This window comes from Artibeus jamaicensis, unplaced genomic scaffold, assembly GCF_021234435.1.
Source record: "Artibeus jamaicensis isolate MK-2021 breed Jamaican fruit bat unplaced genomic scaffold, CSHL_Jam_final contig_1715, whole genome shotgun sequence".
Taxonomy (NCBI): Eukaryota; Metazoa; Chordata; class Mammalia; order Chiroptera; family Phyllostomidae; genus Artibeus; species Artibeus jamaicensis.
In genome coordinates, this window is record NW_026521335.1 from 451598 (window position 1) to 465415 (window position 13818).

The 13818-nt window shown below is 40.6% G+C and overlaps 1 protein-coding gene and 1 pseudogene across 9 annotated transcripts in view; one reads left to right on the top strand and one right to left on the bottom strand.

Moving 5' to 3' along the window:
• Positions 1 to 1155, bottom strand: LOC119064996 (maspardin-like; annotated as a pseudogene).
• Positions 1156 to 8486: 7331 nt separating this feature from the next.
• The window catches only part of RPRD2 (regulation of nuclear pre-mRNA domain containing 2), a 106580-nt gene continuing 101248 nt past the window's right edge, over positions 8487 to 13818 (top strand). For 5 of the 9 annotated variants that reach the window (XM_037125618.2, XM_037125606.2, XM_037125622.2 and 2 more), the window contains exon 1: positions 8884 to 9648. In XM_037125618.2, coding sequence (XP_036981513.2) covers positions 9444 to 9648 — 205 coding nt within the window. In that variant the 5' untranslated portion in view covers positions 8884 to 9443. Of the gene's footprint in view, positions 8592 to 8869; positions 9649 to 13818 lie in introns of those variants that run through there. The other 4 variants (XM_037125641.2, XM_037125650.2, XM_053670119.1 and 1 more) reach the window with 3 other exon arrangements.

A 13818-nucleotide genomic window follows, 5' to 3' on the forward strand; every position in this document is an offset into this window, starting at 1 on the left:
TTCAAAAGTACTTCTTCAAATTCAAAAGCTAAAGGAAAAAAATGAGGGAACAATTATAGTGGCTTAGAAGAGCTGCCCCTGCAATGGAAACCATCAGTCCTGCTTCCAAACAGTGATAACCGGTGAGCCTGACGAACTGAACAGAGAGGCCAACTGGCTGGCGCTGATGTCACTGAATGCACAAGAACATGTTGGATCACTCGTGAGCCCCAGCCAAAGCCCCAGCTACTGTTCCTCCTGACTGATGCTGCGGTAATCTTTCTGCACCTCGAGTTTCTCGGCACTGACCATCAACAGGCTGATGGTCATGTATTTGGTTTCATGGAACTGCAGCAAATGGATCTGTTCGTAAAGATTCACCTTTGTACTTCTGCACAAGTATGGGATATTGGCCACTGTTTTAAGGTGAGCCCTCTGGAAATTAGGATACAGTTTGTATGTTTCTTTTTTAGCTACAGTTGAAAGTGTACTCTCATTAAATATATCCATAGTAGTTATAGGAATGTCCCGAATTATACGAGGTTCCACATAAGAATTCTGAAATTCAGGGTAAGTCTCAGAGTAAGCCAGTTCATCTTGATCGAAATTTTCCAGCCATCATGAAATCAATGGCATCAACCATCACAGAGTCCACTGGGCCAGATGAAAAGTGTCCAAGAACTGCTTTTTTGTTTGTTTTTTAGTATAAATGATGGCATCAGCCAAAACCTATCTGCAGTCAAAGTTCGATTAAAGATAGAGGTATCACTGAAGGAATTGCAGAGGATGAGGGAATGGACCCTGGTAAATTTGTGAGTATATTCACCAAATTTCTGGGCCAAAAGTCCTCCCAAAGAAGCCCCCAAAAGATAAAATTTAATCCAGTTGTAATGGTCCAAAAGTTTTATGAACCCATCACAGAATTCAAAATGATCCCAATAAACTGGATACTGCAAAGCTGTAACTTGGTAACCCCATACAGTCAAAGCCAAAGTCTGGTGGAAAAATACATCTGCAGTCCCATTCACTGGGGGGAGAGATATGAGGGAACATCTTATATTTCTGGGACCTGCATCATAGAGCGACGACATCCTACTGTCTTCATCATCCGCAATCATCTTAAAGGGAACTACTTCTAAACCAGTTATAATCTGGGGAGACTTTAATTTCCTCCATGGTTAGCTGAAAGGAAGGTTAACCTTGCCATGGCCACCTGAACATCCCTTTCCCTCCTCCCCAAGGCAGTTCTTCTCTCTAGTACAGGAGCCAGCAGGCCACGCAGGGCGTTTGGGGAGGCAGCTGGGCCCTCATGGGGGCTGGCAGCTGGAGTGCTCAGGACTGGCAGGTACAGAAGGCAGTGGGAGCATGCTAAAACTTTTAAGATATTAATTTTTCAATTGTTTTAGTTTTGCTTGAAATGTTTTTTAAATTAAATATATTGGGATGACATTGGTTAATAAAAATGATAAGTTTCATGTGTATAATTCTATAATACATCATCAGTATATTGCATTGTGTGCCCCCACCATATATTTGACTGTCTTTATTCTCTTCATCCTCCCTCCACCTGCTTCCCACTACAGTTGTCTGTGTCTGAGTTTGTTTTCTGCTTTCTGCTTTCTATCCCATGTGAATGAAACCATACAGTTTTGTTCTTTTCCATCTTTTTCCCCTAAGCATGATACTCTCAGGATCCATCCATGTTGGAAATGGCAGTATTTCATCCTTTCTTACAGCTGAATAGGACTCCACTGTATATATGCACTACATCTGCTTCATCCAATCATCCATCAGAGGACACCTAGGTTGTTTCCATGTCTCTGCACCATGAATAATGCTGCAGTGAACACAGAGGTACAGAGATCTTTACAATAAATGTTTTGAAGTGTCTTGGGTAGATACTCAGAAGTAGGATTACTGGGTCATATGATAGCTTTATTCTTAATCTTTTGAGGAACCTCCCTGCTGTTTTCTGTAGTGGCTGTGCCAATTTACAATCCCACCAGCAGTGTATACATGTGAGGGTTCATTTTCCTCCACATCTTCTCTAACACTTGTTATTTCTTGTCTTATTGATAACAGTCATTCTAATAAGTGTGAGGTAGTATCTCACTGTGTTTTAATTTTCATTTCCCTTGTAGCCAATAAAGTTGAGCATCTTTTCATATATCTATTGGCCATTTGTATGTGTTCTTAAGAAAAGTGTCTGTTCAGTTCCTCTACCCATTTTTAATTGGATTTTTTGTTGTGACAATATAACAGTTTAGAATATTTAACAATGTTTACACTGCTATTATTATATTTATGTAAATTAATAATTTGCACATATAATTTATTATTACAATTTACATCAGTAAAGAAATTACTTTAGCCCTGGCTGTTGTAGCTCAGTGGATTGAGCATGAGCCTGCAAACAAGGGGGGTTGCCGATTCAATTCCCAGTCAGGGCACACGCCTGCAACTATGCCTGGTTATGGACAGGGTCCCCAGCGAGGGGCGTGTGAGAGGCAACTATACACTGATAGTTCTCTCCTTCTCTTTCTCATTCCCTTCCCCTCTTTCTAAAAATAAATAAATAAAATCTTTAAAAAAAGAAATTACTTTCAAAGTTACTCAGCAAATAAAGTTAGAAAGTTAAGTTAAATATTAATAGCTTTAATATTTTAAAATATTTGGTTAATTTTGTTTTTTTAGAAAAACATTTCATTTATTTATTTGTAGAGAAGGGGGAAGGTAGGGAGAAAGACAGGGAGAGAAACACCCATCAGCTGCTTCCCACATGTACCCTCACCAGGGACCAAACACGCAACCCAGGCAGGACTACACCCAACAAACTGAGCTACAATAGTCAGGGTGATTGACTGACTTGTAGAGAGAAAGAGAGAGAAACACTGACTTGTTGTTCCACCTATTTAGGTATTCACTTGTTGATTCTTTTATGTGCCCAAACTGGGGATTGAACTCACAATCTAGGTGTGTGCCCTGACCAGGAATTGAACCTGAAACTTTTTTATTTAGGGTGTATAAGATGACATTTCAACCAACTGCACCACCCAGCCAGGGCGCATTTTTAATTTTTAGCTTAAAGATTTTAGTCATTCTTAACTCTGTACTGAATAAAAAGAGTAAACTTCATGCTTACTCTTGTGTAAAGCGTATGTGTGTGTGTGTGTGTGTGTGTGGTACAGATACACAGTATATGGGTGACATTAAACTTTAATGGGGGCTGAGAGGATTAGGAAAAATATCTAAAAAGAATCTTCAGGGGCAACAATAAGGAAAAAAGGGTTTTGAGAAACACTGTTCTAGGTCAAAAAACCTTGGTGTCATACTTGACTCATTTGTTTTTCTTAAACTCTCCTGAAATCCATGAGCAATCCTTTTGGCTCTGCCTTCAGAATATATCCAGGATGTGACACAGCTTTTCATTATCTTTTTCCTTACCACTCTGGTACAAACCACCATCATTTCCTTGTCTGCATTATTCCAATGACCTCCTTAACCAGTCAGTGGCTCTGAAGTCAATCTTTTTTCTTTTTGTCTTCATCTTTCTTTTCTTCTTCTTTTTTTTTTTTTACTACTACAAAAGTTTATTTAACAAAAGTTCTGACTTCTGGCCAAGATAGAGGCATAGGTGGAAATACTGTGCCTCCTTGCACAACCAAAATTAAGGACAATAAAGATTTAGAAACAAAAACACAACCAGAATAGACAGAAAATTGAACTGTATGGAAGTCCAACAACCATTTAACCAGACTGGTAAAAGGGGCGGAGTTGATGGCTGTAGGAGAGGGGTGGTGGCAGGAAAAGGCAGTGGCAGCCAGACTCGGGAGCACAGGCGGCATGGGACTGACCGCAGTCACACATTTGCACGTAGATAAACGAGGCAAAAATGGGCAGCAAGACAGACCGCACAACCCAGGGCCCCAGTGATGGGAAATAAAGCCTAAAAGCACCAATTGAATGATAGCCAACCTATCAGATAAACAGTTCAAAACACTGGTGATCAGGATGCTCACAGAACTGGTTGATTTTGGTCACAAATTTGATGAAAAAATGAAGGCTACACTAAGTGATATGAAGGAAAATGCACAGGGATCCAATAATGATGGAAAGAAAACTGGGTCTCAAATCAATGGAGTGAACCAGAAGGAAGAAAGAAACAACCAAACAGAACAGAATGAAGAAACAAGAATTCAAAAAACGAGGAGAGGCTTAGGAATCTCCAGGACATCTTTAAACACTCCAACATCCGAATTATAGGGGTACCAGAAGGGGAAGAGGAACAGTAACAAATGGAAAGCTTATTTGAACAAATAATAAAGGAGAGCGTCCCCATTCTGACAAAACAAATGTACTTTCAGGAAGTCCAGGAAGCTCAGAGAGTCCCAAAGAAGGTGGACCCAAAGAGGAATACACCAAGGCCCATCATCATTACATTATCCAAGATTAAAATGGAGAGAATTCTAGAAGCAGCAAGAGATAAGGGGATAGTCACCTACAAAGGAGTTCCCATCAGACTGTCAGCTGATTTCTCAAAAGAGACCTTACAGGCAAGAAGGGGCTGGAAAGAAGTATTCCAAGTCATGAAATGCAAGGACCTACATCCAAGATTGCTCTACCCAGCAAAGCTTTCATTTAGAATGGAAGGGCAGATAAAGTGCTTCTCAGATAAGGTCAAGTTAAAGGAGTTAATCATCACCAAGCCCTTATTATATGAAATGGTAAAGGGATTATCTAAGAAAAAGGACAAAAAATATGAACAGTGAAAGGACAGCAAACTCACAGTTACTAACAACCACACCTAAAACAAAAGCAAACTAAGCAGACAGCTAGATCAGGAGCAGAACCATAGAAATGAAGATCACAGGAGGATTAGCAACAGGGGAGTGGGAGGAGGAGCAGGGGGAGAAGGTACAGAGAATAAGTAGCATAGACAGTGGGGAGAAAATAGGGGGAGGGCAAGAATAGTGTGGGAAATGTAGAAGCTAAAGAACTTATGACACATGGAAATGAACTAAAGGGGGAGAAGGTGGGTGGGAAGGGGTGTGCAGGGTGGAGGGGAATGAAGGGGGGAATGGGACAACTGTAATGGTATAATCAATAAAATAAAATAAAAGTTCTGTGTGAAAATGTACACAACTCAATTTTTATGTTGTATTAGAAAAGGTGCTATGGAGAGGGGACACGTGGAAAGTCTTGATTCCTCTGGCGAACACAGCCATTCTTTACAGTTGTCCCAACTCTTCTAACATGATACTATTTCCTCATATTACTGCCATTCCAGTACTGCTTTGTTGCCCACTAGTTGCCTTCTACACACATTCATTTATCACAAGATTCATGAAGGGATCAAATCTTCTTGTCTGTAAAGTTTTTTTAGCTTGGGAAGATGAGTTTTTCTCATGGTGTCTATTCAGCAAGCTCAAACATACCTCCAAACAGTGCAGTCTATTTTCAACATAGCAGCCAACGTGATCATTTAAAAAATCACCATGTAATTTTTCTGCTTAAAACTCCTGTGTTTAAGGCCTGGCTGGGTAGCTCAGTTGGTTAGAGAGTCATGCCAATACACCAAGGTGGTGGGTTCTATCCTGAGTCAGGGCACATACAAGAATCAACCAACAAATGCACAAATAAGTGGAACAACAAATCAATGTTTCTCTCTTTCCCTCCCTCCTCTCCTCTCTCTCTAAAATCAATAAACTGAAAAACAAAACAAAACAAACCCTCCTTTGCTTAAAAGGGCTCCCCATCTCAGAGTTAAAATTTACTGTCCCCTAGAGCAAGGCATATAAAGGAAGGAACAAACGAATGGGACTATATCAAGTTAAAAAGCTTCTGCACAGCTAAAGAAAACATCAGCAAAATGAAAAAGGAACCAACTGTATGGGAAAATATATTTGACAATGATACCTTGGACAGGGGTTTGATCTTCAAAATATATAAAGAACTCACACGACTCCACACCAGGAAGACAAACAATATAATTTAAAAATGGGCAAAGGACCTGAACAGACACTTCTCCAAGGAGAACATACAGTGGGCCCAGAGACATGAAAAGATGCTCAGCACTACCAACCATCTGAAAGATGCAAATTAAAACCACAATGACATACCACTTCACACTGGTCAGAATGGTCATCATAAACAACTCAACAAACAACAAGTGTTGGGGAAGATGTGGAGAAAAGGGAACCCTAGTGCACTGTTGGTGGGAATGCAGACTGGTGCAGCCACTGTGGAAAACAGTATGGAATTTCGTCAGAAAATGAAAAATTGAACTGCCTTTTGATGCGGCAATTCCACTGCTGGGATTATACCCTAAGAATCCTGAAACACTAATTCAAAAATACCTATGCACCCCAATGTTCATAGCAGCATTATTAATAATATGCAAGTGCTGGAAACAGCCTAAATGTCCATCAGTAAATGAGTGGATCAAAAAACTGTGGTACATTTACACAAGGGAATACTACACAGCAGAAAGAAAGAAGGAACTCCTACCCTTCTCAACAGCATGGATGGAACTAGAGAGTATTATGCTAAGTGAAATAAGCTAGGAGGTGAAAGACAAATACCATACGGTCTCACCTATAAGTGGAACTTAATCAACAAAACAAATAAGCAAGCAAAACAGAACCAGAGACATGGAAATAAAGAACAAACTGGACCTGGCTGGTGCAGCTCAGTGGATTGAGTGCGTGTTGGGAAGCAAAAAGTCACTGGTCCGATCCGATTCCCAGTCAGGGCACAAGCCTGAGTTACAGAACAGGTCCCTGCCAGTAGGGGGCATGTGAGAAGCAACCACACATTGATATTTCTTTCTCCTTCCCTTCCCCTCTCTCTAACAACAAAAATAAATAAAATCTTTTTAAAAAACGCCAACAAACTGACAATGACCAGAGGGGAGGGGACAGGGGGAATAAAGGGGAAAAGAAGGGGAAGGGTCAAATCAAGGAACATGAATATAAAGGACCCATAGACCCCATGGACAAAGACAAAGGGAGGGGAAGATTTAATGTGAGATATCCTAAATTAAGTTACATCAGGCTAGTGGGGGAAGGAAAAGAAAAAGGAGGTTAATCAATCAATATCTGCAGTGTAAAACCAACAAAAGACTGCTCACACTCAGTATATTTTTGGAATTATTAAATTAACTTCAGCCCTGGCTGGTGTAGCTCAGTGGGTTGTGTGCAGGCCTGCAAGCTCAAGGATCGCAGTTGGATTCCCAGTCAAGGCACATGCCTGGGTTGCAGGCCAGTTCCCAGCAGGGGATGCACAAGAGGCAACCATACATTGATATTTCTCTCCCTCTCTCCTTCCCTTCCCCTTTAAAGATAAATAAAACCTTTAAAAAAAGACTTAAAAAATTAACTTCAGGCAGTTATTTCCAGATTATCTAGAAAGATAGAATAGCCAGGAGCTCTTGAGCCTCGGAGTCTCCACTTCTTATTTACACAGGAGCTTTACAGATTCTGTTGTGGACTCTGTTGCACCTATCCTGGCTTCACCTTCTGCCATCCCTGTTGTCTATAGCTAAAGTAAATTCTTCCGGAGGGATTTATTTCTTACTCCCCTGACTTGATGTATTTTAAAAATGCTTGCAAAACTCAAGGATGTTGGACATGTCTTTCTTATCTAGTCATGTTGCTGGTGGTTTAGACTCTACACCCCAAGACCAGTCTTCTTTTTTGTAGCAATGGCCTAATAAACCCTTTTTTAAAAAGACTTTCAGCCATGAAAGTTAAAGTTTTTTTAACAACAGCCAAGTGTCTCTTTCTTCCAAAGACCTTCCTGATGCACCGAACCACCTTTCCTATGCTTGTATACAGGATCACCCATAAAATACCCTCTACTGCCCTTACCCTGTTTCATACTCCTTTACATAACTTATTACTACCCCTTGATATATGTTTGCTTACGGTCTGCTAACACTGAGCCCCACAGTCAAGGAATTTTTGTGTTTTGTTGCTATTCTCCAACATTTAGAACGGTTCATTCAACACACTCAACATCTTTTTGTTGAATACTAGATATGAGCTTGACAAAAGTTTCCCTGCTTCAAGAAACAGAATCTACTGGGGAGACATAAAATAAAATATAATAATTGCACGCGTTCAGTGGGTCACGGAAGCCTGCAAATCTGCTCAGAGGTTTTGCATCGCAGATGTGATAGAATGGTTCATCTAGGTTGTATAATGTATTATGCAATTATGGAACTGTGTCATAACTGGCAAAGGTGAGAGAACTTTTTAAACTTGCCTCGTGTCGAAAATTTCCCGGGGAAAATTTTATTACACTTCATTCACTTTCTCTTCCTATAATTCAGATAGTCAAGTAGTTAAGAATGGTATGGCCCAAGAGAAATATATAATTTTTCTTGGTCTAGGAGTCTGCGTATTGAATGGCTCACTGGCGCTGGCGCATGCGCGTCAGCTAAAGCACTGCAAGATGGCTGCTTGCCACTTTGTAGTTCGTCGGTTCCCCAAGGAATTGGTGCCGTGGCGGCTGCAGTTGCCAGAGAGTAACAGTGGCCGCTGAGTGGTGGACGTTTCCTGGCCCTGTGAGATAGGTATCCTCAAGGGAGAGACTTCGCTACGAAGCAAAAGGTGGGGCAGAGCGGTGAAGCCCCCTCCCCCAACCTCTCCATAGTTTGACCAACTCCCTACTCCTTCCCTCCCCGTTTTTCCTCCCAGCCCGCTACACGCGGAGGTGCTGCGCACGCGCACAAATAATCAAAGTGCTTCCTTGGCCCTAAGGGCTTGCGGACTACTGCGCGCGCTTCTCGTTCTCCTCCCTTGATTGGTCAGATTGCCCCGCCATTAGGGCCTCCCTCTGCTTTCTAGGCTGAGAAGGAAGCAGGGGGCGGGGCTAAGCAGCGCGTGCGCGGTACTGTTGCTGTTCCTTTGCTGCTGTTGCGTTGCAAAAAAAATCCTGACTAGGTAGCCTTGGGCCTTTTCTGTGGTAGAGGATCTAAAGGGGAGAGAAACATTACTGCAGCCGAAGGGGCACTCGGGTGGTATTAAATTTAAGATAGTAACGCCCGCCCTAATAGGGGTGTGGTGATAGAAGTGGGGAAGGGTCTTACTTAGCGTAGAGAGCCAAAGAATATAAAACCATTGGTTTGGGGGTCAGGCATTTTGAAGGGCTTTGCCCTGTTTTCTGCGAAATTTCTGGTAACTGACTGGTTTAAACACAACCCCCTGAACAATTCTGATAAACCTTCGAATCCCGCAGCCCCTCCTTGCAGGTGTGGGAGCCACCAGCGTGCTCAGCAGCTGACCCGCCCGTCTTACCGTCTGAAGAGCCCAGCGCGTGCACCATCCCCTCCCCCTGACCTCCCTCCCCACCTACGGCTTTCACGCACTCGCAGTGATTGTTTTGCTCGCTCCCGCCGCCGCCTCGCCGCCGCCGCCGCCGCCGCCGCCAGAGGAGCAGCAGCGCTAGTGCAAACCGGGAAGATGGCGGCCGGCGGCGGCGGAGGCAGCAGTAAGGCCTCCTCCTCGTCGGCCTCTTCGTCAGGGGCCTTGGAGTCCTCACTGGATCGAAAATTCCAGTCGGTAACCAACACCATGGAATCTATTCAAGGCCTGTCGTCTTGGTGTATAGAGAACAAGAAACACCACGCTACTATCGTCTACCATTGGATGAAGTGGCTCCGGAGATGTGAGTGTTGGGGGTGCTCAGGGGAAGGGAAGCCTGGGGAAATGGAAGGAAATAATCCCGGAATCGCTTGGGGTTTTCCCGTGGAGCCACTGCATTTCGTTGGAGCTGTTCGTTCACATTAAACCTGTGACCCGAGTGTTCCCAAACCTAGACTCCATACCTAGCCAGCCTTTTCCTAAATTGCAGGAGGTTTAGCATTTCTTGGATATTTTAGCCACTGACTCGGTGTGACCTTGGGCCGTTGGCCTCGTAGCTGTAGATTTCTACATTGTATCATTTCGGAGCCTTGTAAGGTTTTGTTGACTTACTGAACCTTTACAGAAATTGTCGCGTCCGTTTGTTTCTTAGATAGGCCTTGACGTGTTAAAGATTTCTGGTTTTCCTTAAGACAGACAAGCTTTGGTTTTAGAAGTAGTACATCCACCTAGTTCGCTGGAATATGTTGGACCACTCTATTTTCTAATGATCTAAACTTGTGATGTGTAATAAGGGCCTTATCTGGATGAATGTTGAGTAACATGAGCTCCACGTAGAGTTGAGGCGACTACCTGCGGGGTTTTCCCTGTACCTGTGTTTGCCGCAATAAAATACAGGCTTCTTGATACTGTCCGGAAGCAACTGTAGTCGGTATCATCAATACTTTAAAAATCACTTGAAATACCGTTTTAAGGAATTTCTGGTTTCATAGGTAACAATCAAAACAAGGAACCAAGAAACGTGCTTTCTTTCCTGCAACCCTTGTTAGAGAAGAAAACAGCATCCGAATATTTGTCCACCACAGTGATTCCAGTATCATCCAATGGGGGGAAAAAAGAAATACACTTTTTGAATATATATTATCCTTTTCCCTCTAGTTACTACTGTTTTGTCTTTATTGGGGAGTTTTTTCTTCTGACTTACTACAGAAAAGAGGTCTAGTAAACTGTCAGGAAGCATGGATTGTAGCAAAAAATTTCATCTCTTTTATGAGGAAGTGTGGAGAAGTCACTGTTGCTTCCTCCTGCAAAGAGAAGGTTAATCCTAAATCCACCTATATTGGAATTTTAGGTCTTCGTTGCTTCCTGTCCATAGCTTGTCACCACTTCTTATTCCATTTCTATCATTGATTGCTTTTGTAGTATTTTGACTTGTATTTACCTTTTAGGGAACAGATGGATAAAAAACTTGCAAAATCATAGGTCCCAAGCTTCAGATCATTTGTATACATAAAGTTATTGTTGGGAAAGACATATTTTGGCTCTTTGAATATTTGCTGAAAGAATTGTAGAACCAAGACAGGATTACCCATATGTACCAATAGCAGATCAAAGTTACTTTTTTTTCCAAGAGGTAAAATTCCAATAGAACATACAAAATCAAATATAACAGTCATCAACATGTTAAGTATCTGCTATGTGCCCAGCCCTTGTCATTTATAGTATATCCACCTTGTTATACCTTAACATAACCATATAAGAAGTAGATTTTTTAATCACTGATTTACAGATGGGGACACTAAGGCTTAGGAACATTAAGTTGCTTAAGTTTACACAGTAAAATGGTGGAGTTAGGTTTTGACTCTACCATATCAGTTGATGATGACCACATTTAACTTTGTAAAATGTTTTCAAGGTTATTTTTAATGAACTTGATACACCAGTGGTAGCAAGCAGTGCTTATGTGAGCCTGAGGACGTTTTTCTTTTCTTTTTTTTTAAGATTTTATTTATCTATCTATCTATCTATCTATCTATCTATCTATCTATCTATCTATCTATCTATCTTTAGAGGGGAAGGAGAGAAACATCAATGTATGGTTGCTTTTCTGAATCCCCTGCTGGAAACTAGCCTGCAGGGAAGCAGCCTGCAACCCAGGCATGTGCCCTGACTGGGAATCGAACTGTGGTCCTTTGATTCGCAGGCTGTGCTCTATCCACTGAGCTACACCAGCCAGGGCTAGGACGTTTTTCTTAAACATATTCTTCCTGTTTTAAAACATTTTACTAAATTATGCAAGTGTTCAACATTTTCTACCTTTGGGCTCTGGTGCTTTAACACTGTGGTTACATCATTTGCAAGAATAAGTTGGTTCTCATCTCTGCCTTGTGGGATTACAAATGACAATTACAATAATGAGGAACCAGAGCCAGAAATTTTCTACCTCTGCTGTTGATATTGTGTCTGAATTTATTTCCCATGTTAATATCTTAAAAGGGAAAGAAATATTGCTCTAGGAAAACAATACTTCATTTGAAGTGCATGATACATAGTTTATTCAATTAAATGCTTTTGGCTTTGTGAAAAACCTGATTTTCTACCTCTTGGCCGAGTGCAGTGCAACTTAACTTTTCTTAAATGGTTCAAGGTAATGTGTAGTAGTTTTGTATATACAGTTGACCTTTGAACAATTGGGGATTAGGAATGCCAACCCTTGAGCAGTCAAAAATCCTTGTATAACTTTGACTATCCTAAAACTTTACTAATAGCCTACTGTTGACTGGAAGCTTTACTGGTTACATAAACAGTTGATTAACACATTTTTTTGTGTTATATATATTATATACTGTATTCTTACAATAAAGTAAGCTAGGCAAAAAAAAGTTAAGAAAATCACAAGGACAAAAAATACATTTACAGTTTTTATTGAAAAAAATCCTCATATAAAACCCTCGTAGTTCAAACCCATGTTATTCCATGGTCAGCTGTACATTTAATGGATATCAACTATCTGGTAAGTAAAGCCTTTTGAGAGATATTCAGGAGAGTGGTGAAGGGTGTAATAAAAGTAATTTATGCATTGGACCTCATTTTTTTCTTTAATTTTATTATTTCTTTACAGTTAGAATTATTTTAGTTTGAGTTTGGTTTCTAAGTCAGCTTTAGGCAAATTTGTGAGGTTGATATTTTTGGCATTTCCACCCTTTCTGTCCATTTTCCTGATGGCCACTTCTCTCTCTCTCTTTCTCTCTCTCCCTCCCCTTGCATCCCTTATTTAGTACTTTTAATTTAGACCTCTGTGTGAATTTAAGTAACTATGTTAGCTCTTCCAGAGATATTTTTGTTTTATCTTTTAACTTCATAATGTGTAGTAAGAGACTTTTGTTTCATTTTAAAGGTGATAACTTAGAGAAAGCAAGTAGGCTTCTTGAAGTTTTGTGGGTGGGTCATACTGATTTTATTCAGGTTTCTCTTAATTTGGATGAAGCATTCATTACCATCATTTTTAAAGTGATCTTTCTGTAGCATAAACAGATGCCATTTTTGTACTTCAGAGTCCTGTAGTTGGCATCCCGTTGCAATGGAGATAAGATCTAAACTTAAGAAGTTCCTGCACTGCTACCTCTCAGACTTCTTCCAGTTGTCCTCTCATCATTTAGATCCAAGCTCACATATTACCTCCTTGAAAGGCCTTCCCTAATGACCTTATTTCAAGGGGTCTTTTCATTTGCTTTCTATCACATCACTTTATTTTCAGTATATGAAATTACCTTGGTTTTTGTTCACATGTTTATTGTCTGTCTACTCCCACTAGATGACAGGGCTGTCTTCTTTCCTGCTGTATCCTCAAGCAACTAGAACAGTGGTTGGCACACAGCAATCAATAAATATTTGCCAACATAATTTAGTGAAATAATCAAGAACTTATATTGTTTTAATACCTGTTTATCAGAAGGAAATATTTATAATTTAGTGAAAGAAATAATAAGTATGTGTTGGCAGGTTCAAGATATGGCTCTTGTAGGGACTTAATGTGCAATTTGACCAGAATGTTATTTCTATACTTCATTTGCCTCTCTTGTTTTTAATGTAAAATGGGAATCAATATGGAAAGGTAGGACTAGACCTAGATTCAGATCTTAATTCCATCACTAATACCCTGGTGACTCTATGCAAAGTACTTAAATCGTGAGCATCTATCTCTGATTTAGAGATAGTTATTTTTCATAAGATTGTTGTCTAGATTTAAGAAGATAATACATGCATTTTAGCATAAGTCCTTGTGTATAGAAAACATTCAGCTTATCATGTTGGTGATGATTATGTGAAAAAGATAATCTTAAGATCCAAGGTATTCAGAATAAGTACAGCAGAACTTTGTTTTGAGTATAGTGGTGGAAATTATATTCCCACTCAGGGCAGATTTATTGGATCTGCCTCTCTGTATTGAATTAGCAAGTTCTCTGAAGAACTA